The sequence below is a fragment of the Lutzomyia longipalpis genome, chromosome 3, assembly GCF_024334085.1.
Source record: "Lutzomyia longipalpis isolate SR_M1_2022 chromosome 3, ASM2433408v1".
Lineage (NCBI taxonomy): Eukaryota > Metazoa > Arthropoda > Insecta > Diptera > Psychodidae > Lutzomyia > Lutzomyia longipalpis.
In genome coordinates, this window is record NC_074709.1 from 24,483,963 (window position 1) to 24,511,594 (window position 27,632).

The window sequence follows — 27,632 nt, forward strand, 5'->3', positions numbered from 1 at the left end:
CTATTTAATCGACAAGAATTTATGAAATTTTCCTTTATTTTTTGTATTTTTTCTCAACTTTCTTTTAAATCTTTTATAAATTCAATAAGAATAATCCATAAAAACCATTTATTTATTTAAAATTATAAAACAATCAAATACATTCAGTTCAATATTCACCAAAATCCCAAACCTAGAATAGTCTTCTAGTTCCAGATTACTCCTATTATTTTTTTACAATTTTGAATTTCCCTTTGTGAACGGTTTGAGGTATTTGTGGAATGAGGCATTGACGGGCTCATAATTAAGGGGGCTCTTCATGGCATCTTCGTAAATCCTCTCGTAGACATTCCCATCGTAAGCCCCAAGAGCTGATTTCAAGACTTCATCGGGGAAGTCAAAACCATCCACAATGGCCACAGCATTGGGCCTCAGGCGTGCAAGAACGTCCTCTAGGCGTTTTTGAAGCTGTCCAATGTCGCCTTCGGTGATTGTTGTAAAGCACAGAAGATCCCCAAGAGCCTTCTTAGCTGCATCCACAGCATAGAGCTCAAGGAGATCCTTCAGGACACCCGCAAGGGCTGGAGAGACACTCTTGGAGACTTTTTCCATTGATTCCGCCCCCGCGCGGAGGATGAAAGCCCTGCAGTGAGCATCAGCAGCTGCCACGAGTTCAATTGATGACAAATTCGCGGCAGTTCCGGGCTTTTTCCCCTCACGAATCCTCTGTTCAACACTCTCAGCTGCAATGCGGATTTTTGCCGCTGCAACAGCTTCAAAGGCTTCAATCATCCCCCCAATACTTCCGTCCCATCGTTTCTTTATCTTGTAGTCAGGGTAGCGTTTGAGGAAGGCCACAGTGGGCGAGAGATCGGGATCCTTTGCTGCTTTCATGAGGAAACGTGCTGTTTGGAGGAGGAGGACGGTATTCTCCCCTTCATACGTATAGGCAGCGGCAACGAAGCCAAGAAGGGTTGGGAAGCCAGAGCACTCAAGGTACCCATGTCCACCACATGAAAGCCGACAGATCTCAACACCTGCCACAGCGTCAGTTGATGAGATGGCTTTCAGAGCGCACGACAGGGCATGAAGTTCCGGAAGACGATCATGTTTCCCACGAGCTAGGTCGCTATTCACGGAATTGTAGATGTCAATGATGAGATCAGCTGCAAGCTTGAAGATCACACTTTTGGCAAGTTGAGGGAAGATTTTGTTCTGTTGCGTCACATGATCGAGGATCTGGGGCTCAGGTTCACTGCAAGATCATTCAAAGTTAATCGATTTTCGAGGATTAAGTCGAGTTAGGTCAAAAGCTCCTTACTCTGGATTAATGGGGCTCTGCTTGCGGACTGCAGAGTACCTTGTGGCGATCGTAGCTGCCTGGGCGAGACGATTGCTCATATCACGCACGATCATTACCCTCACGAAGACCATTGTGCCGTAGGTGAGCACCGACATGGGCGCTTTGACGAAGGTTCCATCTTCCAGGACTTGAGCATTCTTCATGAGCATATTCTCACGCGGAATGCGATGATTTGTGAAGCCCAGGAAACCATTATTGGTGCTCTTGAGGCCCATTTTAGCCCCAATATCGCCAACTTTTACCCCACGCAGTGGCATGTGGGTGTTTTCGTCGCGAATCTGCACGAAGAATGGGAAGATTCCCTGCCGTTCACCACGAATGATCAGCTGAGCCATAACAATGGCACAATTTGCAGTATGACCCACTAAAAAGATCATTTTTAAGGGCTTTAGAATAATTTTTTGGAAGTTTTTTAATGGTTTCGAAAAGGAAGAAGTTAAGGGATTGAGTCGTGAAGGGAAGATCGTTCTGTACTTTGTAACAAGTTCATTTTTATGATTTTTTGGGTAAGATATTGATCTTAGGTTAACCATTAGCAAGGAAAAAGAACAAAACAGTTTGTAAAAAAAAAGTCTTCCAAGTTGAGATTCGAACCCACTTCACCTCGATTCAAGTTAATTTGCAAGGATATAGACGGAGCTTTAACCGATTAACCTACGAGACTCCTTAAACCAATCAAGTAAACTCAATTAAAAATATTCCCGAAGGAATAAATAGCTTTTAGCTTACATCCTCCTGGCCAGAATTTAAAAGCTGAAATTTGTGGGCTGTTTAGAATGAATTCTTGACTTTTCTCATCGTACGTTGCTGTTGTTTGCAATCCCCGGATGAATGTTCCATGCCCCATTTCTGTCTGAGCGTACGTTCCAATTATTTCGCCCCTTAGAGCTCTTTTCAGCCACTTTTTCTGCTGCTCCTCCGTTGCTTGACTCATAATTGTGGGAATGAACATTGAGAAATGAACTTCAATTGGACTGGAAGTTCCCAACATGCCGAGAATTTCCATTTTACCCAAAAAATCGCTGAAATTGAAGGAAATCTTTGAGTTTCATTGAAAAATCTTCATCTTGAAGTTAAATTGAAAGTCAGGACTTACTTGTATTCATCAGGATTCATGTCTGCTTCTCTCAATTCTTTTACTTTCTTGAGGACTTCTGTACTCTGACGAACTTTCTCTTCATACATCTCTTTGTGCGAGAGATAATGAAGAGGAATATCATGCTGAACTTCCGGATGCTTTAAAATTGACTCTAAAATAAAATTTAGCAAGAAAGATCATTAAGAAAAGCGCAAAGTCATTAAAATTAAGACAAAAAATCCCCACCATATTTCCTCTTCTCAGCCACTTTGTCCCATCCTCCATACCACCAGGCTGTGAATTCGTCGGATTTTATTCCACAAGACCATCTCTCCTTGGCCAGATCTTCATTAACCTTCCTGCCCATCTTTTGGGACTTTTTTCTCACAAACTTTGCGACGGGATAAGAGATGAAAAACTGCCAGTAATTCTCACGTACGCGCACTCCAAAAGTTCCACCGCACTGCTAAATAATCAACTCTCTCAACCTTTGAGACAATTTTTATCAGTCACTTTCCCCAACACCGACCGAACACTAACGATACTCCATTCGCGCGAAGATCTCTTATCGCCCCACTTCGAACTTCATTCCCCTCTCACAAATAATGAGCAAAAAGTTTTATTTTCTTGAGATAGAAATAAAAAACTCTTTTTATGGGATTTTTAGTGGCGTTAAAACAGTTAATGGGCTTAAATAAAGTCTTGTTTAGGACTTTTAAAAAAGTAAAGCGTCGCTGGACGTCGGAATGTGATCAAATCTCATCAATACAGAACGAAGGATTGAGCTTAAGACAAGTCCTTGCTGAATTTTCTCACCCAAATGAATATTTTTGAATAGCTTAAGAGTTATTTAAGCTTAATATTACACTGAGAATTTACAGTCATTCACCTCAATTTTGCAATAAATGAATTTCACCCACTAAAAGGGGAATTTGTCTGAATGAAAAATTATGTTCTATTCTCTTGTCGTTGTATTCGGAATATTGGTAGTATATTTAGAGAATTTAGAAGTAGATAAGAAACATTAAAAATTCGGAATATGCGTAGAAGGAAAATTCATTTTTGTAGGATAATGCGAAAAACAAAACATGAGAAATACGATTCAAATGCTACAGGAAGTAAAAAAAAGTTGCAAAATAATTTTTAGAAGCCTGGTTACAATAGATTTTAAAAAGTGCTGAAAATGCAATTAAAATACATTAATGCAATAAACATTAAAAAATAATAATAATAAAACTCACAAAATAAGAAAAATTTGTCGGAAAATCACAAAAAATGTGTTGAATACGATTGGAATCAAAAAATTAGATTGTAATACCTCGAAAAAATGCATAGTAAGCGATTTCAACCAATTTTAGCAAATTAGGCTCTCAATTTATTTACAAGAGTTGGTAAAAAGTGATTGAAATTTTTGCCAAACGGAAGGTTTTTCTTAAACTTGGTTTTCCAATGTTGATTACATTTGTAGCCTAATTATTGAAGAGTAAGAAAATAATTTTTCGCCATCTTAGGTGCGACGCCATCTTGTGATTTTCCGACTTTTCCGCAGAACTGCCCTAAAACACAAAGGTAGGTTTTTCTCAAGATCTACTGGATGGATTTTGATGGGGTAAAAAGCAAATGAAAGAGGAAAGACCAACACAGATTTTGATGTATCAGAATTTTTTATTTCCATTCTGGGGCTGAGAAAAGTGAAAAAACGTCAAAAATATCTGAAAAAAGTCACATTTTTCCACTTTTCTCAGCCCCAGAGTGGAAATTCAAAATTCTGGTACATCAAAATCTGCATTGGTATTTCCTCTTTCATTTGCTTTTTACCTCATCAAAATCCATCCAGTAGATCCTGAGAAAAACCTACCTTTGTGTTTTGAGGAAAATCTCAAGATGGCGTCGCATCTAAGATGGCGGAAAGTGATTTTCTTACTCTTTAATGATAAGTCTTTAAATGTCACCAACACTTGAAAACCGAGTTTAAGAAAAACCCCAAGAAAAATTAAAATATTTAATTTCACCAGCTCTCAAAAGAGACCCCCCTTAACTTAAAAATTAATAAAAATGCAGAAATACTGCATAAAATGCAAGTTAAAATGAATTTTAAACCTGATAAAATATTGAGAAGATCATTCTTACAAATTTCATAGGTACCTACTTCTTTCTAAATGAATCTTTCTTAAAAATCTTGAGGAAAAGGAAAAGGATCTAGAAATCAGACTGTGAAAGTTTTAAGTTTTAACAATTTTCTGGTCACATCTGGATTAATCTTTGCATGAATTCCATTCTGTTTTTCATTCTGTTTTTTATTGTATTACTTATGTATATAGTCCTTTTATGTTGTAATTATGACATAAATAAAGTCAATGATAATTCGGAATATTCATATTATTCCGGATCAATATCCAAATATTCCCCAGATAATCACCTCTTGTCACCCACCTTGGGCCGAAAGAGAAATTCACAAAAAGCCCTGAAAACGATCATTTTCCACCTTCACGACTCAATTGAAAAAATTCCCAAAGACTTTCTTCAAAAGAATTAAAGGAAAGGAGAATTTAGCGAATTTCTGGGATACTCACATCCTCCTGGCCACCATTTAAACGATGACAGCGTTGGGCTGTTGAGAACGAATTCCCGGGATTTCTCATCGTACGTTGCTGTTGTTTCCAGCCCCCGGATGAATGTTCCATGCCCCAATTCCGTTTGAGCGTATGTCCCGATGATCTCGCACTTTAGGGCACGCATGAGCCACCGCTGTTGCTGCTCTGGGGTTGCCTGACCGAGGATTGTCTGAATGAACATTGAGAAATGTAGCCCAAAGGGACTAGCTGGGCTAATAACGCCCGCGGCTCTCAATTTCATCACCAATTGTCTGAAAGGGAAGATTCTTTGAGTCTCTGGATGTGATTTTTAGGAGCTTTTGGGGGCTTCTTACGCTGGATTAATTTCCTCGGGATGTTTTAGTTCTTTAATTTGAGACAGAACCACTGTACCCTGTCGCACTAACTCCTCGTACATCTCCTTGTGCGAGAGATAGTGCAGCGGAATAGCAGGTTGAAGTTCCGGATTCTTGAAGAAGATCTCCTCTGTTAGGGAAAGTTCAAAGATCAGTTGGTTAATTAAATATTCTTCTTTATCACAAAATGCAAATAAATTCTCACCATTCTTCCTCTTTTCTGCCACCTTTTCCCATCCTCCGTACCACCAAGCTGAGAATTCGTCAGAATTGAAACCAGCAGACCTTCTCTCCTTGGCCAGATCTTCATTAACCTTCGTCCTGCCCATCTTCTTGTGCTTCCGTTTGTTGTTTAGTGCGTGATTCTTCCTCAAATATTGGTCGATGAATGAGATGAAAAACAAGTTGTAATCATCACGTAGACTCCATCCACCACACAGAGCTTTCAAGTGAATCTTTTATCAGGCACTTGAGGTGGCCACTGCCGCACAACTCTCTCGCACCGACAACTCACGATAAAAAGTCATTCGTTTTACGCTCTAATCTTGCGCTTCGACTTTATTCCCCACCATTTTATGGCCTTATACATTGACTATATTCATATTTACAGACGTCTTAGAGATCGTGATGATTGCCTCTGAGCTCATTGAGCTTAGGAGAAGCTCCGAAGAAATAAATCTCAATGTAAAAACATTTTTTAGAATTTTATTTTTAAAGGAAGTTTTAGATTTTTTTCTTTATAATTATTCTTTCTGAATTAATAAAGCTTCAGCTCTTATTGATAAAAATTGCCAAGAAGTTTTACTTTCTCTTGTAAATGCTATTCAAATTAACTTTGCAATTCAGGCTACATCAGGGCTGTGACGTAGAAGACAAGTCAGCCAATCAGGATGCTTCAGAATTTCTAAACCAATCAGAGAATTCTTTGAAATACTGATTCATCTTCTTATTCATTTATAATTTTAAGGGTTTTATAAATCCTCTCTAAGTTTCTTTAATCAGGCTTAAGTTTTCTTAAATCAGACTTAAGTTCTAGGCTAGGTCTAAATTTTTTCAGGCTAAATCTAAAGTTTCCAGACTAGGCCGAAATTTTTTAAAGTGAAACCTAAATTCTTCAGATAGATCTTAGTTCCTTAAGCTAGATTTAAGGCTTTTAGGCAGGGCTTAAGTGTTCTTAAATCAGACTTAAGTTCTAGGCTAGATCTAAATTTTTTCAGGCTAGATCTAAACTAGTTTCTCAACTAGGCAGAAGTTTTTTTGTAAAGCAAGTTTAAGTCTTTTTATCTGGTTCTAATAAGTTTCTCATAGTTTTAAGTTTTTAGGGCAGTACACAAGTTTTTTAAAGCTAGTCTAAAAAACTAAAGTTCTGAAGCCTGATCCAAGAAACTGAGATACGTTTTAAGAAACCAACTAAGCCAGACTTTTTTTTTTATTATTTTAAAGCTTTACGACCCCAGCCTTTTCAAGCCACAAGGCCTAAGCCAGACTTAAGGTCTGAACAAAGATTAAGCTTGAATGCAAGGTTAGTCTGTATTCAAAATAACTTTGCACTTAAACTTAGCCTTTCGAAGGAATTTTATTCAATTCACATAAATAAGAAATAAAACTTTAATAATAAGATTTATTTAAAGCAAAAATGACTTTCTGATTGGCTAATTTTTAAAGTAAAGAGCTTTCTTATTGGTCGGTTCGTTTATTCTACAATTTCTCCCGGAGGAGGAGTCTCAGTGCAAGATTGGTAAAAACTGAGTATATTAGTTTAGGAAAAGTCATAATTTTCCTCATTTTTCTTTTTTTTTTTGTATAAAATTGTGTAAAATCCTTCACCGGGATAACATTTTTAACAATATTTTTTTAAGGATCTATTTACAATTTCTTTTGAAGAATTCATCAAAATTAACAAAAAAATAAAACAAAACCATCACCTTTATTCTCATTATAGCCTAAAGAATCTCTTGTTCTTCATCCTTTTCTTCCTCTACAATTTGGCCTTTGAACTCTTCATGAACGGTTTGAGGTATTTGTGGAATGAGGGATTGACGGGCTCATAATTAAGGGGGCTCTTCATGGCATCTTCGTAAATCCTCTCGTAGACATTCCCATCGTAAGCCCCAAGAGCTGATTTCAAGACTTCATCGGGGAAGTCAAAACCATCCACAATGGCCACAGCATTGGGCCTCAGGCGTGCTAGAACGTCCTCCAAGCGCCTCTGAAGTTGTCTCACATCTCCATCGGAGATTGTTGTGAAGCGCTGGAGATCCCCAAGAGCCTTCTTAGCTGCATCCACAGCATAGAGCTCAAGGAGATCCTTCAGGACACCCGCAAGGGCTGGAGAGACACTCTTGGAGACTTTTTCCATTGATTCCGCCCCCGCGCGGAGGATGAAAGCCCTGCAGTGAGCATCAGCAGCTGCCACGAGTTCAATTGATGACAAATTCGCGGCAGTTCCGGGCTTTTTCCCCTCACGAATCCTCTGCTCAACACTCTCAGCTGCAATGCGGATTTTTGCCGCTGCAACAGCTTCGAAGGCCTCAATCATCCCCCCAATGCTGTTCTGCCAAACACCGAGAGTTTGACGATCTGAGTAGTTCTTCAGGTAGGCCACAGTGGGCGAGAGATCGGGGTTCTTGACGGCTTTCATGAGGAATCGTGATGTTTGGAGGAGGAGGATCACATGCTCACCCTCGTAGGTCTCTGCGGCTGTGTTGAAGCCATAAATTGTGGGGAAGCCAGAGCACTGAAGGTACCCATGTCCACCACAAGATAGACGACAAACTTCAATCCCCAGCGAGGATTCATTCGTCACGATTGCTTTGAGGCAGCACGAGAGGGCATGAAGATCAGCTAACCCCTCAAAATGTCCCTCATCGACATCCTTCATGACTTGCTTGTACATTTCCAGGAGGAATTTCCCGGACATGGTGAAAATTATTGATTTGGCAATTTGGGGGAAGATTTTATTCTGTTGCGTGACATGATCAATGATCTGGGGCTCAGCATCACTACAGAATAGAATCATTTGAAATTGCATCAAATCAATGGGGAATTATTAGGAGGATCCTTCCGGAAACTTACCCTGGATTAATGGGGCTCTGCTTCCGGACTGCAGAGTACCTCGTGGCGATTGTAGCCGCCTGGGCGAGATAGTTGGCAGAATCAGTGACAATGTGCACCCGAACGTAGACCATTGTGCCATAGGTGAGCACCGAAATGGGTGCCTTGACGAAGGTTCCATCCTCCAGCACTTGAGCATTCTTCATCAGCATATTCTCCCGTGGAATGCGCAAATCCTTGAACCCGAGGAAACCCTGATTGACACCATTCATCCCGAGTTTGGGGCCAATTTCACCCACAGAAACGCCCGGAAGTGGCATGTGCGTATCTTCATCGCGTAGTTGAACGATGAATGCTTGAACTCCGTGACATTTGCCCTGGGTGAATAGTTGAGCGATGACGACGGCATAATTGCACGTTAATCCCACTACGAGTGTGGAAGGAAGGAAAGAGGACAAAATCAAAGAAAACAATGAAAAATTGTGCCATCAGCTGTTTGAGGAAAGCTCCCTCAAAGAAAGGGCTTCAAACTCACTTCCTCCTGGCCAGAATTTGAATGAATTCAGCGTTGGGCTGTTGAGGACAAATTCCTTCGTGTGAGGATCATAATCAGCTCGTGTCTCAATGCCACGAACAAAGGTTCCATGACCAAGTTCCGTCTGTGCATACGTCCCAACGATATTCCCATTTGCAGCCCTTTCGAGCCACTTTGCCTGCTGCTCCGGAGTGCCCTGGCCAAGGATTGTGGGGACAAACATTGACAGGTGAGTGGCAAAGGGTGATTTAGCGGATGTCACTTCAGATGTGACCATATAGCGAACGGTATCGCTGGAATAAAAACCGCGAGAGATTAGATTAATTGTTGAAACCCTGCACTTCCAAAGGTCAAATCTTTGGTCAGCACGTACTAAAATTCCCGATCCCCATAGCGTCCGGACGCCTTGAGATCCCTGCACTTCTGATACCGATGCACCATCCTCTCCACCGTCCTCTCGTACAGCTCCTTGTGGCTCAAATAGCTATCCGGAATGGAGAATTTCTTCTCAAATCCATCACACAGGAAGTAATTTTCTGCCGCGAAAAATTAATTCCCATCAATTCCCTCCCAGTCAGAGAATGAGAGACAAACAGGAAGCTCACCTCGCCAGCGCTTCTCGCGCAATTCCTCACTCCCACCGTGCCAGAAGACAGCGAATTCCTCCGAATTAATTCCAGCACCTCTTCGTTCATTCCTCAAATCTTCATTAACGCGCATCTTCAATTTTTCTCGGGGCGTCTTCCACGGATTTGTCAACACTTCTTGTCGCTCCTGAAAGTCACACAGAACTGCCCGCGAAAGTACTCACAGAGCGATAGGAAAATTATCTAATACTGGATTGCGGAGTCATTGCGCTTTCCTCGCCCTCTCTACTAATCAATCCCTCACAGAGCTTTTATTTATTTTTCAAACAACTCCTCTATTGGGGTATTTAAAGTTCAAGGCGAGGTGACTACGGTAAATGCTCGATTTAATTTATTATTTTCTTCTTTTCCTATTCATTCATCCTCTGTGTTTTCTTTTTACTAATTACACGTAAAAGCAAAGCAAAAGAACTTGGGTATTAAAATAGAAAAAAAAGAAATGAATCATTACCTACATCATTACTATTAATTAGAAAGAATTTTTTAAGAATTACCATGAAAAAAGTAATTTGCTTTCTGAGTCATTAAAAATTAGGTTTTTGTAGTAAAACTTTAATTTTTCTTCTTCTATTCTATATTTTAACATTGAGAAATAAAGATTTTACTTTTCCGCAAACAAGTAAATAATATTTGAAAAGAGTCTTAACCTTTTCGCGCTCTTTGGGTCATTGAGGTAAACGTAAAACATTCTATTTACTCGAATTTTTATGATTTTTTTTCCAAATGAGAAATTCCTTAAATTTACGCAAAAGAGACCAAAGAAGACTTTATGAGTGAGAAATGTTCTCTTAGAGCATCAATGATGCAGAGAAAGAGTGATGCACAGTACAGTAAGAGTGGGACGGTGAATGACAGTGAGGCTCCGATACATGGCACTGAAGCAGCTGAACTTAAAGCATTAATATGTTCTGGTTTTCAAAAATTTAATACTCGCTTTGATGACGTGGAAAAATACATGAAGAACATGGAGATCGCTTTCAAGGTAACAAATCAGCGTATGGATGATCTCAGTCAGGAGAATAAGACACTACAGAAGCGTTTAATTTCACTGGAAAATCGTATGGACGAAGAAAGTCGGTGTGATTTAAAAGCCATTGAAATTCATGGTCTGAATGCTAAGGAAAAACAGGATATAAATATTGTTGTGCAGGACTTCTTGGTTTCTTGTATGGAATGCCCGGTTGAAATTCATGATATCGATGAATGCATCAACATCAAGATAAAGGAAAAAACCCATTCGCCCCACCTGACTGTACCATCGGCAAATTCATCCGTTACTCAAAATCGAGCTGGAAGAGCATTTCTAGTTGTGCGATTTACAACCAGAAGAGTGAGAGAAGCAGTGCTGAATCGCTGGCGAGAGATCTATCGAGCTGGAAATGGTAGTATTAACTTCAGAGCAGAAACGGGATCACGCATCAGAGTGAACGAGAGAGTGAGTTCCTCCACGAGAAGCCTTTTCAACGCAACACGAAATGCAGCGAAAACGAACAACTGGAAGCATGTCTGGATGAGAAATGGATTGATTTTTTTGCGTAAAGCTGATAATAGTGAAAGATTTATAATTAACTCTGTTGACGACCTTGAAAATGAATCTCTGCTGAAGTCTTAAGTAAATGTAATGAGGTAAAATATTTTCGGGATCTTTTGAAATGGGAATGATAAGGTTTTAATTCTTGTTTGCAAATTGAGGAATTATTTTATTATATTGGGATTGTGTGCATATTTTGGAAATGGGAGAGCTGTAGAGCTGAACTCAGTGTGAGCAACACGTGCTTTTTATAAGCCTCGCCACACTTACCTCAAATTAAGAATAAATTATATCGAGGGATTTATTTGTTGTGAAAATGTATCTTGATTTGAGTGAAATAAATGAAATGAAAAAATGAAATATTGTGATAAAAAGGCTCATGAACAGTGGCGTTGCATTAATTCGAGAACAGATTGACCAAAAAATTCTAATTTGCAAAATATCTCATCAAGGATATACTTAACCTTAACCTCATTTTCTTTACCAAAAAAAGCGAATAAGACATCTGTGGGATGGTGCTTTCTGAGCAAAACTAATATCATGCATCAAAAACTTAGGTCATGCATAAAATTTTCAATCCCAAACTCAAAATTACTCTCCCAAAAATTTCGTTTTGGCTACGCCTCTGCTCATGAAACATAAAACATTGAAACATAGGGACTTTTTATCACGATTTATTCCCCAGAAACTTTTAGAGAATATTTCGGAGTTAAAATATCTTATTTTGATCTCTTCTATATGTAAAATTGTTTTATTTCTAACTTAGAAAAATAATTAAATTAATTTAAATTTGAGAAAATAAAATGTTTCACATTAGGATGCGAAAGGAATAAGACAGGAGATACCATCTTCTTATTTCATCGTTACGAGGGCTGGAATTTCCCTCTTCCTCAGGTTTTGTCAATGTTAAAATATCCTTTTTCTTCTTTTTTACAAAATATTTTAATTCCTTGTCCATGAGAGGAATATTGAAATTATTTCAATGTTTCTGAAAATCTTAACCGACCGTATACTGTGACCAAAACACTTACGCGCATTACTATTGAGGTAGGTGAGCGACCCCATAGAAATCCTCGCAAATAAGCAACTTCTTTCTGTCAAATGAGCTTTTATGGACTCCTTGGTACTCCCTAAGAAGTCTTTTTCCATTTTACAACACAAAAATAAATTTTAAATGGATTTTTTGATGATTATTTCAATGATTTTTTTAGGTTAGAAACGTCAAGAAAGAGACAAAGAGTGACAAAGTGAAGAGAAAATGGAATAAATTTGATCATTACACCAATTTTTGAATTCCCTCTTCTTACATTTTTGTTAATAAATATTTTTCTGCTAGCCGGATTGACCTGAAATTTTTACATAATCTTCTCAGATAACCAAGGAACTTATTTCCAGAAGCTTAGTTCTATACCTCTAAAAACTAAGGCGAAATTAATTTAAATATAGCTCTGGGGTCGGTCACCTACCCCTCACAGTATACGGAGGGTTAAACTTCCTGATCTTCTCAGCAAGGAATTAAGGTCAATTTTTAACGAGAAATTGAGTTTTATTGGTTTTTTTCAACGACCAAGAAACCCTTGAAACTTGCTTGAAATCTTGAAATTTTAGTACATTTAAAGATTTTAAGGATGGACGCTAAACAAGGCCCATTAGCTCAAAATAATAATGGATAATTATATTATTAAAACAATACCATTTTTGCAAGACAGAAATTAGCGGAATTTCAGATTTTTAATCTTTAATTTTTATTATTTTTTTTAATCACAAATAAATTGGATTTTAAAAGAAAACAATATCTTTTAGAAAAATAATCTAAACGAGATTTAAAAAAAATGTTTTGCCCAATTTCTCTAATTTCTTTCAGACTTATAAACAATTCCTTTTTCTATTGATTACAATACCACAACATGAAAAATTCCCCTGCGAGATTGCAATGTACCACGTGGTTGGGGAAAATTCAATTTTGCCGCTCAAAAATCAAATCGTCGCCCCAATCAGCACTTGTCGCATAAAACGACGTGAATGAACATTGACGGTGTTTGCTGATTTACTTGACCATGTACAATTTTTTTACCGGTCTGTGATTTTTACGGCCAGAGCTTTCTCTCTTTTGATTTTCGTGATTATATTGGAATTTCTTTAAGTCTTTTCTTTTTGTTGCTTTTTTGACTTTGTTCATTGTGTGCTGTGAAAAATGTCGCTGCAATGGGAAGTTGTTGGGAAGTCCAAGAAAAATCAGGGAAAGTCCAAAAATATCCCTGGAAATGATCTCAATGGTGAGACGACGACGACTAAAACTCCCATTGTGCGGAAGATTGATGAAAGTGGTGAGAGATTTTCTTCTTAATCTGGTAAGAAGGTTGTGGAAGTTTGAAGATGACTTTGGGGATTATTTGTAGGCAAGAAGGGGAATCGGAAGGATAACAAGGAGAACCGAAAGGCCCCGCAGGAGTCAGCGAAGAAGCCCAAAAGTGAGGCAAAAGTAGCGGCAAATCCGGAGAAAGGGAAGAAACCCGTTAAGAAGAAATTTAAGAATTTGGAAGCTGCCCTCCAGGAGCTCTCAGTGGATGACCTCAAGTCCCACGTGGAGGTCTTTAAGGCCAACTTCAAGAATAGCAACATTGCGTGGCTCAAAGCAGTTAAGTTTGTTGTGGAAAATTTCATTTGATTAAAAAATTTTTGATGACGTTGACCCCTTTCGCAGATACTCTCATACCTCAATGAGGCTCTTATTGTTGACGTGGACGCTGTTTTCCTGTGCAAACCCATCCTGTATCCCGCCAGTGCCCTCCCAGCCACCCTCAAGAAGCTCATTCACGATGAATTGGATGCTGCGGGTGCTTCGAATGTTCAATACTTCTTCGATCAATGCCTCACGTCGCTTGCGGTGGATCTCAACAAGAACCTCCCAGTGGTTGGGACGCGTATTATGCTCCAGCTGATTGCCCTTCGCTTCCCCATTGTGTGTCAGAGCAATTTTGCCAAGAATGCCGTTCTGCACAATTCCTACCTCAATCAGAGCTCAATCGGATTGAGTTTGCTCTGGGCTCTGGGGCAGGGTGGCTACCAGGATTGTCAGGTTGGCATAAATGTCTGGCAAAACATGATGGTGCCTGTGATTGAGATGAAGCACTACTGCAAGTATGCAGTGGAGTACATTTTCTACATTCTACAGAAAGCTCCGTCAAATACCTCGTAAGTTGCTCAAAGAGAAACTTCCATGAGGGATCTTTCATTACAAATTCTTTTACTTTACAGCCTCAAATTGACCCTCCAGGAGTATCTAAACCTCATGGATACCCTCATGCAGACGCGGAACAATATTCCCCACAACATACGGAATCTTCTACCAGAGAGTGCCTTCATGATCTCTGTAAGTTTACGTTTTTTTTTTACCTCTTTGGGGATAGTTTTGATAGTTTTTAAATAAAATTAATTTTTTTATTTGATTTTGATTCGAAAATTGACCGAAAAAATGATTAAAAACTTTGAAATTATTAAATCATCTTTGGTTCTGTTTTCAAAGATTAGTAGGAGATTTGTTAGAGTACTCGGGTCGCATCCAAAAGATCATCGGTTCGAGTACAGAAATGACGGAAAAATTTTTCTTCTGTATGTTTTTTTTATGAAGTTTAATGATGAAAATTTCAAGATTGACTCAAGAAAACAAGCCGATTTTTTAAATTTTATTAATTTTAATTAATTTTCACATTCACTTAATCTTGTTACTCAATAGCGCGTAAAAGCGAAAACAAGGCAATTAAGCTAAAGTTTTGTGCGGAATTTAACGCAAAAAGTCGTTATAAAAACTTAACATTGCCTGGAATTAATTTTAAAATTAGTAAAACAAATGATTTAAATCAACTATAAATTTTTTTTTGACAATTAAACTTTTTCCTCGTCACAGAAACTCTACATTGAGAGCACGAAGAATGTGTCAAATATCTTTTTGACCCTCTTCAAGAATCTCTCAACTGACTCCCCCAATGTCTACCTCTTTACCCTCGTCCAGTGCCTCAAGACTGAGCCAAATTGCGTCAAATTGTGGGAGTTGAATTACAAAAAACTCCATCAACAGCATCAAATCCTTCTCAACTATATTCGTAAGTTAACTCTCTGTTTAAAAAAAAAAAGGAAAATCTCCGTGGAGGATTTTTTTAAAATTAAAAATATGAATTATTTGCTTTTTAGGCGACTCTAAACACGGGACCAGTTTGAAAGGGAATAAACCCATAAATGACTTCCTGCGGACAATTGATCCGAATTTAGTGAGAGAAGAGGTGAATCACGTAAAGAATCGGCATCAAGGAGAATTGAAGGCTAAGCAACAGGTGAGAAAAACTATTTTTGACGATTTTTTTTAATGTTTTCTGAATCGAAAATTGGGCCCAGGTAAGTCAACAGGTTAGCATTACAACTTGAATACTGAATGACGTAGGTTCGATTCCCGATTAGGTAGTTTTTTTTCTCCGAATTTCTTTAATTAAATTGATAAAAAAAGATAAATTGGCAAGAAGGGAATAAATTGAACCTCTAAATTGTCTTCCAAATGATTCGTTTTTCCTTAAAACCTTTGAAAATTAACACACTTTCTCTTATAAATAAATCTTTCTCACTAAATTTACTTCCACAATTTTAAATTAATTTAATAAGAAATTCAACTGAAACTATCTACTTTATCTTACTTTCGTGATAACAATGATGAGAAGTGTATAAAAAAGAGCAAGACTTTGTCCGTATTGTATTCATTAAACGATCTTGCCCCACCAAGTATTTTGTAGGGGAGACCGGGGTTAAAAAAGTCACTCAAGGGTTTAGAAAAAGCTCAAAATATCATATTTCCCAAATAAATAAAGCAAAATGTCTAGCACATTTCTTTAGGAAATTTACTGCCCTACAACTCTTTCTCAGACCATTTTGTTCTATCTAGCTAGGAAATATGATATTTTAGGCCTTTTCCAAACCCTTAGGTGACTTTATTAGCCCCGGTCTCTCCTAATTCCTAAAAAGAATTTTATTATGAGTGAAACTGGGCTGAGATGGGGTCACACAAAGGTACTATTAAAGCTCTAAAAAAGCAATTTTTTGAATGATGTTAAAAACCGAATTTTTAGAAGAATCTGTTTATTTTTTTGGAATTTTGAAACATATTTCAAGTAAAGATAAAAATTGTTTTAAAGAAATTGATTAATTTTACCCCATTCTCCCCTTAAAAAAATCTCCAAAAACATTTAAATTGGATTTTATGAGTCTCTAAATGTTTTAATTTTATCAAAACAAATTTAATTTAAACAATAAAATTTCTTTAATCCGCATTTCAAGGTTTTAAACAATAAATAAAAAAAAATACTTTTTGAAAAAAAGATAAAGCAATAAGTATAAATGAAATAGAAAATCTAAACTGGTAATGATGTAAAAAAGATCATTGATTAACAAAAGATCATTGAGCGAAGTACTGATGCATATTTTATTGATTTTTTGTCAATTAGAATCGTAGTTTTACGGAAAGAAGCTTATGCTTTATGGATAAACAGAAAGCAAAATCTTCTCAGTCAGATCTTTTTTTTGCTTGAAAAATAATCGTCGCAATATTGCCATAATCGTTTAATTAAAATCCAATACTGAAGCATAAGCTTTACGACCGGCTTAAAAAATAATAAAAGAAGAAGACGAAGAAGCATATGCTACAGGAACGATAGAAGCGTGATTTTTGTGCTGTACAGCAAACTTTCTAATTTTTAGGAAAAAAAAATGTTTTTTTTTTTAATTCCTTTTGTATGTTTTTCTGCTTTAATATTTTTCTTGTTAAAAAAATATTTTCAAAAACTCTTATGTTAGGAAGAAGAATGAATAGACTCCTTTTAATTTTAAAATTTATCTCTTAATTTGCTTGATTTTTAATTGAATTTATTTCATCAATATTTTGATTTTAAAATCATAAATCATCAATCTTTGAATCAAACTTTGGGTCTTATTCTACGACTAAGAAACCCTTTAAATTCTCTTGAAATTTCAGTACAAAATTCAAAGATTTCAAGGGTATATTAATCACTGAAAAAAGCCCTTAATGGAATTTATCGTCTAGCTAGATGCTTTCAGAAGCCTTTTTTCAGTCAGAACGTCTTCTTTGACCTCTTATATGTGAATTGGTTGCATTAACTTGAAAAAACAATTAAATTCATAAATAACTGGAAAAATAAAATATTTCATGTTTTACTCAGCGTATGACCCAAAAAAAACGCGAAAGGGTTAAAAGAAATAAATTCAATTTTGCAGGAAGTTTCAGAGAATTATTTAGGCTGTTTTGGCTTCTTCAGACAAAAGAATGATGAAGAAGATTTTTGTTGTATTCGAACCGACGTCCTTTTTGACATGAACTGAATGCACTATCCATTGCTCCAATGCTTCAAAATTAATATTATTAGTAAGTTTAACAATTAAGGATTTTCTTTCGATTATATTAAGAGAAATTTGAATAATTTCTTTCAGCTAAATTTTAAAATATTCAGTTTGAGCTGATAATTATCGACCTCCCAATTTTTTTTAAAAGTCTTTTAAAGTCCTAACACATCTTGAAATGCCCTAAAAATATCCTGGAACTTCCTGTTCCTTTCTCTGCTCAATTTTAGCGCCCTAAACATGCTTTAAATGAATAACTTCTCAAGCCAACTCTGTGCCACCAACAGATTCCACAAATTTTGTGCTCACACCTCTGTTTGTGCCTCACATCTCTCTGTTGTGGCGGCTTCCACAACACACTCTGCTGGAGATTTTGTGTGGAAAATTAAAGCTGCCCTGACAGCGTGGCTTGTCAGTTAGTATCGCATTCATCCGTGCTTCGAGGCGGTGTGTGTGTGTATTGAAAAATATTGATCGGTTTTCACTTTGAAATTTTCCCTTTTTTTCTTTAACCAAAATTCACTAAATTAGTAGTCAAATAATTGTAAATTAAATAGTTGAAAAATCAAATCGTCGCTGGTGGCTTCGTGTTAACTTTTTTTGTTTGTTAATTTTCTAACGTTTAAGGGAAAAATTTAGGAATTTTGTAAGTTGCGTGTGTGGAGATTTTTTTCTTCGTTCATTTAAATCGTCTTTTGCTGCACAATTTGGCATCATCAAGTGGTGTGGACTTGGCGTGTGTATTACCCCTAATTTGCTTTTGTTGAAGCTCAAAGGGGGCCCTCTGTAATGATAATGAGTAGAAGAGAAGATTTTCCGTGGAAAACGCCCTGAAAAACTTCGGGTTTTCATGGAAATTCTTGGCCTTTGAGAGGAGTTTTTGTTGGAAAAATTACCGCGACGCAAAAAAGCGTCAGTCAAGCCCACAGAGTTACGTTATACGATGATTCTTTCACACACCGTACACGGGGGCCCCCTTCGCACGGGATTTCTTTCATTCAATGCTAAAATGCGTGGCAATGTGACACGTTTAATGTTTTACTTAATAAATTTATTTTTAATAAAAAGAAAGAAACAATCTCTTTGAGCATTCCCCCCAAAAAATATGCAATCGTGTGTGAAGAAAGTAATTTATTAATATTTCTTTTTTAGTTTAAAAAGAAGGAAATTGGGAAGAGTACAGTACAATATAATAAAACTTTCTACTCACACTTTAATGCAAAATATGGTGAGAGGTAACGAAAAAAAAGCATTTTTTACAGAAAAGATTGAAACTTGTGAGAGTTTCATTCATTTTTTTCTTTTATTGCACGATTTTGAGAAGAAATTTTGCACCTCAAAGTCAAGGCCGGGTGTTCCAAGTTTTCTGTTTTATTTGCAAATTTTCTCATAACATAAAAAGTAAAAAGATTAAATTCTTAAGATGAAGAGAGAAAATGGGCAGCTTATCAGTTCATTAAACTATTACTCAACACTCTCTGTTAACATTTTCAAGCTCAATCTCATCCCAACATTTTTCCTTCGCAGTAAAGACGAAGTTTACGAGATTTAACGAAAATTCATAGGGGAGACACGGGTTGTTGTGTGAAGAAATTCAATCTAAATGAATTTTCAAATTTTTTGGTGTTCTTCAATGATTTTTTTGAGCCACTGAATTTTAAAGAAAATATAAAGAGAAAAGAACTAAAAGTTATCTTCTTAAATATTGACAATGGTAACAAATTATTATTACATATTCATTTTGATGATCATTTCTATGACATCATTGGAGATACAAATAAAACTTAGAAAAAAATAATGAAAAATCAGCAATTTTCAATTTTTAACAATCAATTCTCTGAGAAAGAAATTGTTCCGAAAATGCTTAAGCCACGCCTCCAATCTGTCTAATTTTACTTGAGTTTTATGCATAAAGCATATGCATTTCGTTTCGAAGAAACTGCCTCTAATCTTGGGCAGAACTTAGGGATGCTTTAATAAATTACTGAAAAACTTTCCTTTTTTATCTTATTTGGCTTAATTTGTGCATGAAGCATATGCATCTTTGCTGTATGTAATAATAATTTTTGAGGAATTACTGTATTTTCCTTAAGAAGCTCATTTAATTCAATATGAATAATTGCTTCTTCTGAGAGTCCTGAAAAGATTGAATGATTCAGTATGTCTTGTCTATGTTTCATGTTGACTTGAAAGGGTTAAAATATAATTCAAAGTATGTAATACACTGAGAAATTATAAAGAAATATTCATTTTTAAAATTTGTTTCAAAAGTACCTCGTCAAAACTTCTAGAGGATACATTTTCGCACATGTTTCATGCTTGAAAAATACAATTGTGACGTCATTGTTTACATTTTTTTGGGAATACATTTACGGGGTTTTTCCCCCAGCTAATTACAGTGGAAAATGGAAAGTCTGTTGAGTGATTTCCTATTATTTTTTCGATTCCCTACCAGATTACGCGTGGCACGATTGTTTCCTCAAATGAGGTCATGACCCATATTGCATTGAATAAACTCCTTTCATGTACAAAGGACAAAACACCTTCTTGTCGGCTTCTCTGTAAGTTTATCAAGAAGTTCAATTTTCACATCTTTTCTCTCTCTCTCTCTCAGTCGTCTTTATTGCGAGAACTTCCAAAAGATTGTACTTTTGCTGCTCCTTGACCTTTGATGTTTCTCCCCTCCTCACAAAATGCGCTCTTATCACGGAAAGCTAAAAGATTTCGTGTGGGAAAGCAGAAAAAAAGTCAAATACATCGATTATGCAACAAATACTTTGTAGGAGAAAATTAATCACTGCTGAATTGACGACGATACAACTAAAGCTCCTCTTTCTTGATCAACGTGGACACATTTGATTTGCTCAAAGCAGGAATATCAGCAATAAATAAAACGACAGAAAAGCACCCACTTTTCAGTGTTGTGTCGCGTTGTGAATGCTATCTACATAGAATTGATTACGCGCCTCTGTACATTATGTATGTACTGGTACATAATATAGGGGAAAATTGACAGAGTTCTAGAAAGAAATATCGTATAAAATTAAAGCTTCGGAAGCACTTTGAAATTCAGTTAAATATTTCTTTTAATTAGAGAAAAATAAAAAATTTTGCAGACTGTTTTAGAAGTTATTAACACTTTGACGTCCACATGAAACATTGAAACATTTTGATCTCTTCATCGCGATATCGGATGCTTTCGAAAACATTTCTCAGACAATAACGTATTTTTTCGCCTCTTCTACAAAGAATTTCATTAAATTCTTGTTTGAAAAAAATAATTAAATAACATTTACGTGAAACATTAAAACAAAACATTGAAACATTTGATCTTTTCATCGCTATATCTGTTCTATGGATGCTTTTCGGGTGCATTTTTCAGTCAATACGTAATTTAGGTTTCTTCTACAAAGAATTTCATTAAATTCTTTTTTGAAAAAAGAAAATTAATAACGTTTTCGCATGTTTCACAATCCCGTGAAACATATAAACAATGAAACATTCGATCGTTTTATAACGATATTTGTTCTCCAGAAGCTTTTAAAGCTTTCAAGGATATTTTTCATTCAGAACTCATTCTTTAAACACACTTACGTCTCATTTCTAACATGGAAAATTAATTAAATTCATTAAAATTCGGGAAAATAAAATGTTTCATGTTTAGCTCAACGTCTTACCCAAAGAACGTCAAAGGGTTAAATTTCTTTTGCACAAAAAATCTTCCACAAGACACATTCATGCCAAGTCCACGGAAAGTTTGATGGAAAAGCCAAAGTGATAAATGCAAAAATTCTCCTTATCAATCAATCATTTTTTTCTCTCTCGAATTTTCTCCCAAAAGGAAAGAAAGAAAAAAATTAATCATCGCGTGGGAAGAACGAGTGTTGATCACCAACCAAAATTCTCCTTGTTCTGTATAGAAAAGTTATTTCTTTGTAAGATTGTAAAGAAAGAATTGTTAACAAGAAATGGCAGCAACTAAAACCAATAAAAAGCAACAAAAGACACAGAAAAAGGTTTGTTTGGCCCATTTAATTAATTTTTTGTTGTTGTTTTTAAGCATTAATATTGCGAAAATTTATGTTTATTTTATTTCCAAAAGTAATAAATAACTTTATGAAACTTCTTGTTTTTTTTTCTTTTGCAGAATACTCAAGAAAAAACAACGAGCAAACGGGCGGAAAAATCCAGCAAATCCTCATCAATCTGCCCGTGGATTTTGGGTGTTTTCGTACTTCTAGGGGCGATAGGTGGGATCATTGCGTACGATGTTCACGTTCACGGCGGTCAGTTTGAAGGTAAGAGAGCAAAAACGAGAGAGAGAGAGAGAGAGATCTTCGCAAAAGCTCATTGCATTTGCACAGAGAGATCGCATCTCGTGATCACCTGACGATCACGTCTCTGATATCGGGTGAAGAAAATCACCTACAAAGTGCTAATTTATCCCGCAATTAGGTTGCATTGCAACATAACTAACAGCCCTAATATACTCTTGAATATTCTTGTGACACTTTTGGCATATTCGCGACAAATTTTGGGATTTTTTGTTGTAAGAATTAGATTTTGTAAAAATCATTCGTATGAGAACGAGAAGAGAGATAGAGATTTTTATGATTTAAGAAAAAAACACGTTTTGTGTGCGAGAAAACAACAATTTCACCTTGAAGATCATCTGTGAGGTATATATAATGAGAGGAGAGAGAATTCAATCTAATCTCTTTGGTTGAATCTGGAATTTATTTTTATTTTATATTTCTTGCAAAAATTAAAAAAATTAAAATTATGAATTAAGTATTTGAAAAGGAGTTTATTCACATTTGAACGTGTCAGAAATGTCATTTAAATAAACTAGAAGCAAAGCAGACTAACAAAGATAACCAAGAAAAATTGTATAAAAAAGATTGATTAAAAATTTCCATAAAGCAGATGCATCATTTGCTTCAATTGATAAAGCACTGAAGCATATGTTTTATAATGATTTTCCGGGTTTTTCGTCGGTAAAGTGGGGTTTCTCACCCAGAAAAACTCACGTTTTCCAGAGCTTTCGGCTCCGTTCGAAGCCTTCCTCAGTGGTTAAGCGTGGGGAAATTTTCCCTATCTCTGGGCGCGTCACAATTTGATCGAACGAGAAGGCAAGACCTCTTTATTTGAAAATTTGCCGTTACAACAGTTTTTTTCTTTGTGATGAAAATTATTGACGTAGTGGAGCTCCGTCCAGTTTATAGATGCCTTCTCGTTCGAACAAATTGTGACGCGCCCAGAGATAGGGAAAATTTCCCCGCGCTTAACCACTGAGGAAGGCTTCGAACGGAGCCGAAAGCTCTGGAAAACGTGAGTTTTTCTGGGTGAGAAACCCCACTTTACCGACGAAAAACCCGGAAAATCATTATTGTTCACCCCACGTCGGAAAAACACGTATACATATGTTTTATGCATTTAAATGGAATATTAAGTACTTAATGAAGCGAAAACTCTCAGTTTAACCCCTTGAAAATGGAAAGTCTGTTTTGACTATTTTTTTTATTGCTTCAATAAAATTAATTTATTAGTTTGAAAAACTGTTAAAAGAAGTCATAAAAAATTCACAAAAAACAATTTAAAAGTTTTCACTGATTTTTTTTTCAATTTAAGTAATTTGTGAGAGAATTTTTCATATTTATTCATAGTTTTTTACGGTACTAGAATAGATTTTTGAATGATCCTATTCACTCCAATTCACAGTAGGTATCTCGTATCATAAGTAATCTATCTTGTTCAGTGTCAAGCTGTTCAAGCTCTTCGATTAATTTACCTCAAATAAAGATTAGGGAATACAAATCTCTTCCTATCTTCAATTGATTGATAAACCAAATCAAACTTTTTATCTGTCGGCTAAACTTTAGCTTTTAATCAATTTTTGATTGTTGATAAATCTACGCTACACTACCATCAAAAAAGTATCCGGAAAAGCAAAACGAAAAAAGAAGAACCGATTTCTGCTTTAGAAAGATACTTTCCTATCATATCCAAAAGTGACAGATTAAGGAAAATCGACTGATAAAACTTTCTTTATTAAAATCGGTCAAGTAAGTTTGATTTTTTGCGGATAATTTATCAAATTTTGTAATAAAGTTTAGGGTACTAGTTGAATGATAAAAAACAATCGTTATAATTAGTTGGTATACCACAATCGTGGCATACCAAGTATTGTAATCGTCGGAAAAACTGACCAACTCAGATCGGGCTCAAACTTGGTATGAGCACGTTTTAGACATCCCACATTACGAAAATGGTGGTGGAAAATTTTTGATCCGGCCGGTGCGCCAAACTTTGGCTTATAACTCGAGTACGGTAACATATAGAGACTTCCGGTTTGAAGTTTTCTATAGAAATGTGGGTGTAAAATTTTATTTTTTCGCATTTTAAAATCCAAGATGGCCGCCGTCTGCCATTTTGAAACACCGTCAACCAGTTCCCTTATAGCTAGAGATCTGGAATTTTAATATGTTGTAGGGCTCAGTGAGACGTTTTCATCAACAAATCATACTTGAAAATCGGTCAAGCGGTTTAGCAAATATGGCCGCCTAAAGCAAAAAGTGTTTTTTCAATATAACTAGAGAACGGCTTGACCGATTTTGACCATCTTGGTATCAAATGAAAGGTATTGAGAAGCCCTACAACTGTCTAGAACATTCCAAGTTCCAAAAATGGTCGCAAGAGGCGCTAAAAACAAAAACAAAAATTGCCTAACTTTAAGGGGCTATATCTCCCAACATCTGTTATAGATTTCCTTTAAATTCAGATATGTTGTAGCCTGACTCAATATCTTTCTCCAGTCCGAAAATGAAGAAAATCTATGTCGCCGTTCAGAAGATATGGCCATTTGAAAAATTCTTGAATTTGAAGAGTTCTAAGAGCCATATCTCTTAAACGGTCTCTCCGATTTTGCTCAATTTGGTATCAAATTAAAGGTTTTGCAAAACTCTACAACTTTCTAGAACATCAGAAACCTCTAGAACCATTCCTTGATATCAAAAAATGCCAAAAACTGTTTTGATCAAACAAATATCCGCCATTTTTGTTCTAGATGTGACCTTGAAAATTATTGAAATTTATGTCAATTTATAGCCTATTTTAATACCTTTCTAAAACTAGTCAAGAAATTTCTGTAGGTCTTATAGAACTTCAGATATGAGCATTTTTATCTTTCATATTGATGAATTTCATAAAAAAAATCAACTTTGCCTACTAATACTACTCACAAATTAAATTACAACGCATAGACTGACCCATCCGCGTTGTGGTATACCAACTCTAATAACTGGACGCGTTATGATTGACTTTTAACTAGTAAAATTTATCAAAATCACATAGAATGTAAAACAAATTTTTATCAAAATCGGACATGTGGTACCTTTCAACGTCAATTCTTCAATGCCTACTTAGGAAACTTGGTAACTCGATTGTGGTTGCTGAGTGCTGACATCATAGGCTAAAGCAAATTGGCAATAGTGTTGTAAAAAAATGACGAAATTATGACTTTTTTTTGGTCATTTCGTCTTCAGTTATTGCTATATTCGAAGTCCACGAACGGTAGGTTAGTTGGTTAACTTTCCGAATAACCCATTTGTGGACCATCGGTGCAAAGTTGATTTAATGTATTACTGATTTCGATTACTATCTCATTAAAGTCATCAAATAATTGATTTAAGAAAGTGTTTTAGGATTTTATTTAAAAATTTAAAATATATTAAAAACTGATAAAAAAAGAACGTCTTGACATTTTTAACGAAATTGACAGTTATTTTGCAACTCTTGATTGTTCTCTAATATTTGACATTTGTTTTAATGTCTGACGTTTTGAACATATGAAATATTTTTCTATATTTGATTTTTTTTAGAACATTTCACGTTTTTTTTTTCTAACGTTTAACGCTCTTTTTTTGTCAAAGTTTGATAACTTGTATTACGTTTGATAATTGTTTTAGAGCAATTAACCTTCCTTTTTTTATATTTTACACTACTTTTCTTATTTTTCAATTTTCTTTTTTAATTGTAAATTTTTTCTAACGTTTGACGTTTTTTTGTTGAAATTTTGAAGTTTGAAATTTTTTGATATTTGTTTTTTAACATTTAATGTTCGTTTTAATGACTGACGTGTCTTTTCTAACGTTTGAAGTTTTTTTCTTTAAATGTTTATCTTTCTTTAATGGATATAATGGGCCTTATTCAGCGACCAAGAAACCCTTGAAATTCGCTTGAAATATTTAAAATTTGCACTGAAATTCCAACGAGTTTAAGGATTTCTTGAAATCTATTTCTTATATTTTTTTAATAGAATTTTTAGTTTAAAAATATTTTGTTTTGTCCTTTAAAGATAAGCATGAACTTCCTGAACGTTAAAGGGTTGGCTTAGACACTTAGAGACGCACTCTGGTTACGCCCCTGATAAACTTTTATCATTTAATTGATTTTATCAGTCGAAATCAGCATTACATCGTCTTCCTTTTCAATCTTAAAGATTCTCAAGCTGTGAGTTCTCTTGACTAAACCTTCTCTGCTGCCCTTTTTCTTCCAGCTTCCTCAACGGGGAAATTCCTCAAAGACACAGGAGCACTACCCTATGTGGAAACAGTGTGGTTCACAAGTCTCTCCTACACTGCACGTGGCTACCAATGGGCTGAGGTGAACGTTCCCATTTTCTACGGGAAAGCCCGCACAGCATTGACGCCGTACTGTGAATTTGGCTGCGAATTGGCCACAGTTGTGTGGAATAAGGTGAAGCAGGGCTTCAGCAGTGGGTGCTCCTTTGTGCAGGAAAAATCCCCAGTTGTGGGGAATTTTGTCGATCAATACATTCCGGGGCTGTCGCAGCGTGTTGGGGATGCTACACGTGCCACATGGGGCACCATTTCACGACTCTCCGTTGATTATTACCATTTTGGGTGTGAATTCTTCAGAACAAAGGTCTTTGTGTAAGTAAATTGAAAAATCTTTTCCAAGAGAATCTCTTTCGAAGGGACTAATTTGTGAATTAACTTCTTCGTTTTTAGGGGTTCCCTATCACCGGAAAACCTCAGCAAAGCCTTCAATGAGACCCAAGTGGTTGCTGCCCGTTACTACAGTTGGTTCCACGATAAAGTCGATGCTTATGCCAAGATTAAGTGAAATGGATGCGAACTAACTCACACACCGTGTCCCCTCTAGCGTGTGATCATCTTCAGGAACATTCGCGCAACATCATCAAACAACAAAATTTATTATAAAACAACATCAAAAAATTCCATTGATGGATTTTTTTTCATCTTTTCCACGGAGGATTTTCACCAAAAAGAAAAAGAGAGAAAAAATATCCTTCCGGACATTCCAATTTTGGACAAGAAATTTCTTTTCTTTTTTTTTTACAAATCAACAAACAAGGAAATCTAGGAAAAAAGTTCTAGAATCAAATTTATATAAAAAAAAAAGTAGCAAAAAATGCCCTCTAAACTAATTTTCTTTTGTACCAACATTTAAAAATTAATTTCTTTTTGTACACTCTGTAGAAATTTTCTTTCATTTTCATAGTTTTTTTTTTGATTACTGATCCATTCAGCGGTGTGGGGTCCTTTTCTCACGTTGGAAAAGGAGGTGCAAACCCCAACAGCCGCATCGGATGGCATTTGCGTGTGATTGATGAGAGAAAGTGAGAATTTTTTGGTAAATGATTGTGAGACATAGAGCCATAAAGTAGATGTATAATTTTTTTGTTTCTTTTTGGGGGAAGATGTAGTTTTTGTGTCTAAATGAGAGAGAATAAAGTCAACTTACTTTCATTCCGAAAAATGTTTTTGTTTTTTTTTAAATATTTTCTGAGTGCTGAAAATTTTTTTTTGGACTAAAAGACGATCTACCTTTGTCGTGAAATCTTCAGAAGAGCAGCTCAACAAGCACAGGGGCGTAGCCAGGGGAAGGGTAATTTGGGGGTCAAAACATTCCCTAAAAAATCATGAAGTTCAGACTTTTCTTCAGAGGTCAAATCAAATCATTTTTATTGCTAAAAATCACGAATAAAGAAAAGTAGAAAAGGGGTTTTTCAATAAAAAAAAAATCCACTTTCAACGTTAGAAATCGAGGT

At 36.0% G+C, this 27,632-nt stretch overlaps 4 protein-coding genes across 7 annotated transcripts in view; 1 reads left to right on the forward strand and 3 right to left on the reverse strand.

Moving 5' to 3' along the window:
* Window positions 1–27,632, reverse strand: part of LOC129792945 (beta-1,3-galactosyltransferase 5) — a 1,144,668-nt gene that overhangs the window by 137,532 nt on the left and 979,504 nt on the right. The gene's annotated exons all lie outside the window — the stretch shown is intronic.
* Window positions 92–5,949, reverse strand: LOC129792907 (probable peroxisomal acyl-coenzyme A oxidase 1). 2 transcript variants are annotated; one of them, XM_055832318.1, is made up of 5 exons: window positions 5,576–5,949; window positions 5,350–5,500; window positions 4,994–5,286; window positions 1,301–1,706; window positions 92–1,234 (listed from the first exon to the last, which is right to left on the reverse strand). In XM_055832318.1, the coding sequence occupies exons 1-5, from the start codon at window positions 5,697–5,699 to the stop codon at window positions 214–216; spliced, it is 1,995 nt and encodes a 664-aa protein (XP_055688293.1). In that variant the 5' UTR covers window positions 5,700–5,949; the 3' UTR covers window positions 92–213. The 2 variants fall into 2 exon arrangements, with proteins under 2 accessions (XP_055688293.1, XP_055688294.1); XM_055832319.1 differs by lacking the exons at window positions 4,994–5,286; window positions 5,350–5,500; window positions 5,576–5,949 and adding exons at window positions 2,072–2,364; window positions 2,439–2,592; window positions 2,667–3,071.
* Window positions 7,275–9,907, reverse strand: LOC129792906 (probable peroxisomal acyl-coenzyme A oxidase 1). Its single transcript, XM_055832317.1, has 5 exons — window positions 9,565–9,907; window positions 9,333–9,495; window positions 8,960–9,252; window positions 8,446–8,851; window positions 7,275–8,372 (listed from the first exon to the last, which is right to left on the reverse strand). The coding sequence occupies exons 1-5, from the start codon at window positions 9,677–9,679 to the stop codon at window positions 7,349–7,351; spliced, it is 2,001 nt and encodes a 666-aa protein (XP_055688292.1). The 5' UTR covers window positions 9,680–9,907; the 3' UTR covers window positions 7,275–7,348.
* Window positions 13,161–27,340, forward strand: LOC129792908 (transmembrane protein 214). Its single transcript, XM_055832320.1, has 9 exons — window positions 13,161–13,464; window positions 13,537–13,775; window positions 13,842–14,332; window positions 14,396–14,510; window positions 15,045–15,240; window positions 15,329–15,468; window positions 21,684–21,834; window positions 26,094–26,490; window positions 26,569–27,340. The coding sequence occupies exons 1-9, from the start codon at window positions 13,332–13,334 to the stop codon at window positions 26,681–26,683; spliced, it is 1,977 nt and encodes a 658-aa protein (XP_055688295.1). The 5' UTR covers window positions 13,161–13,331; the 3' UTR covers window positions 26,684–27,340.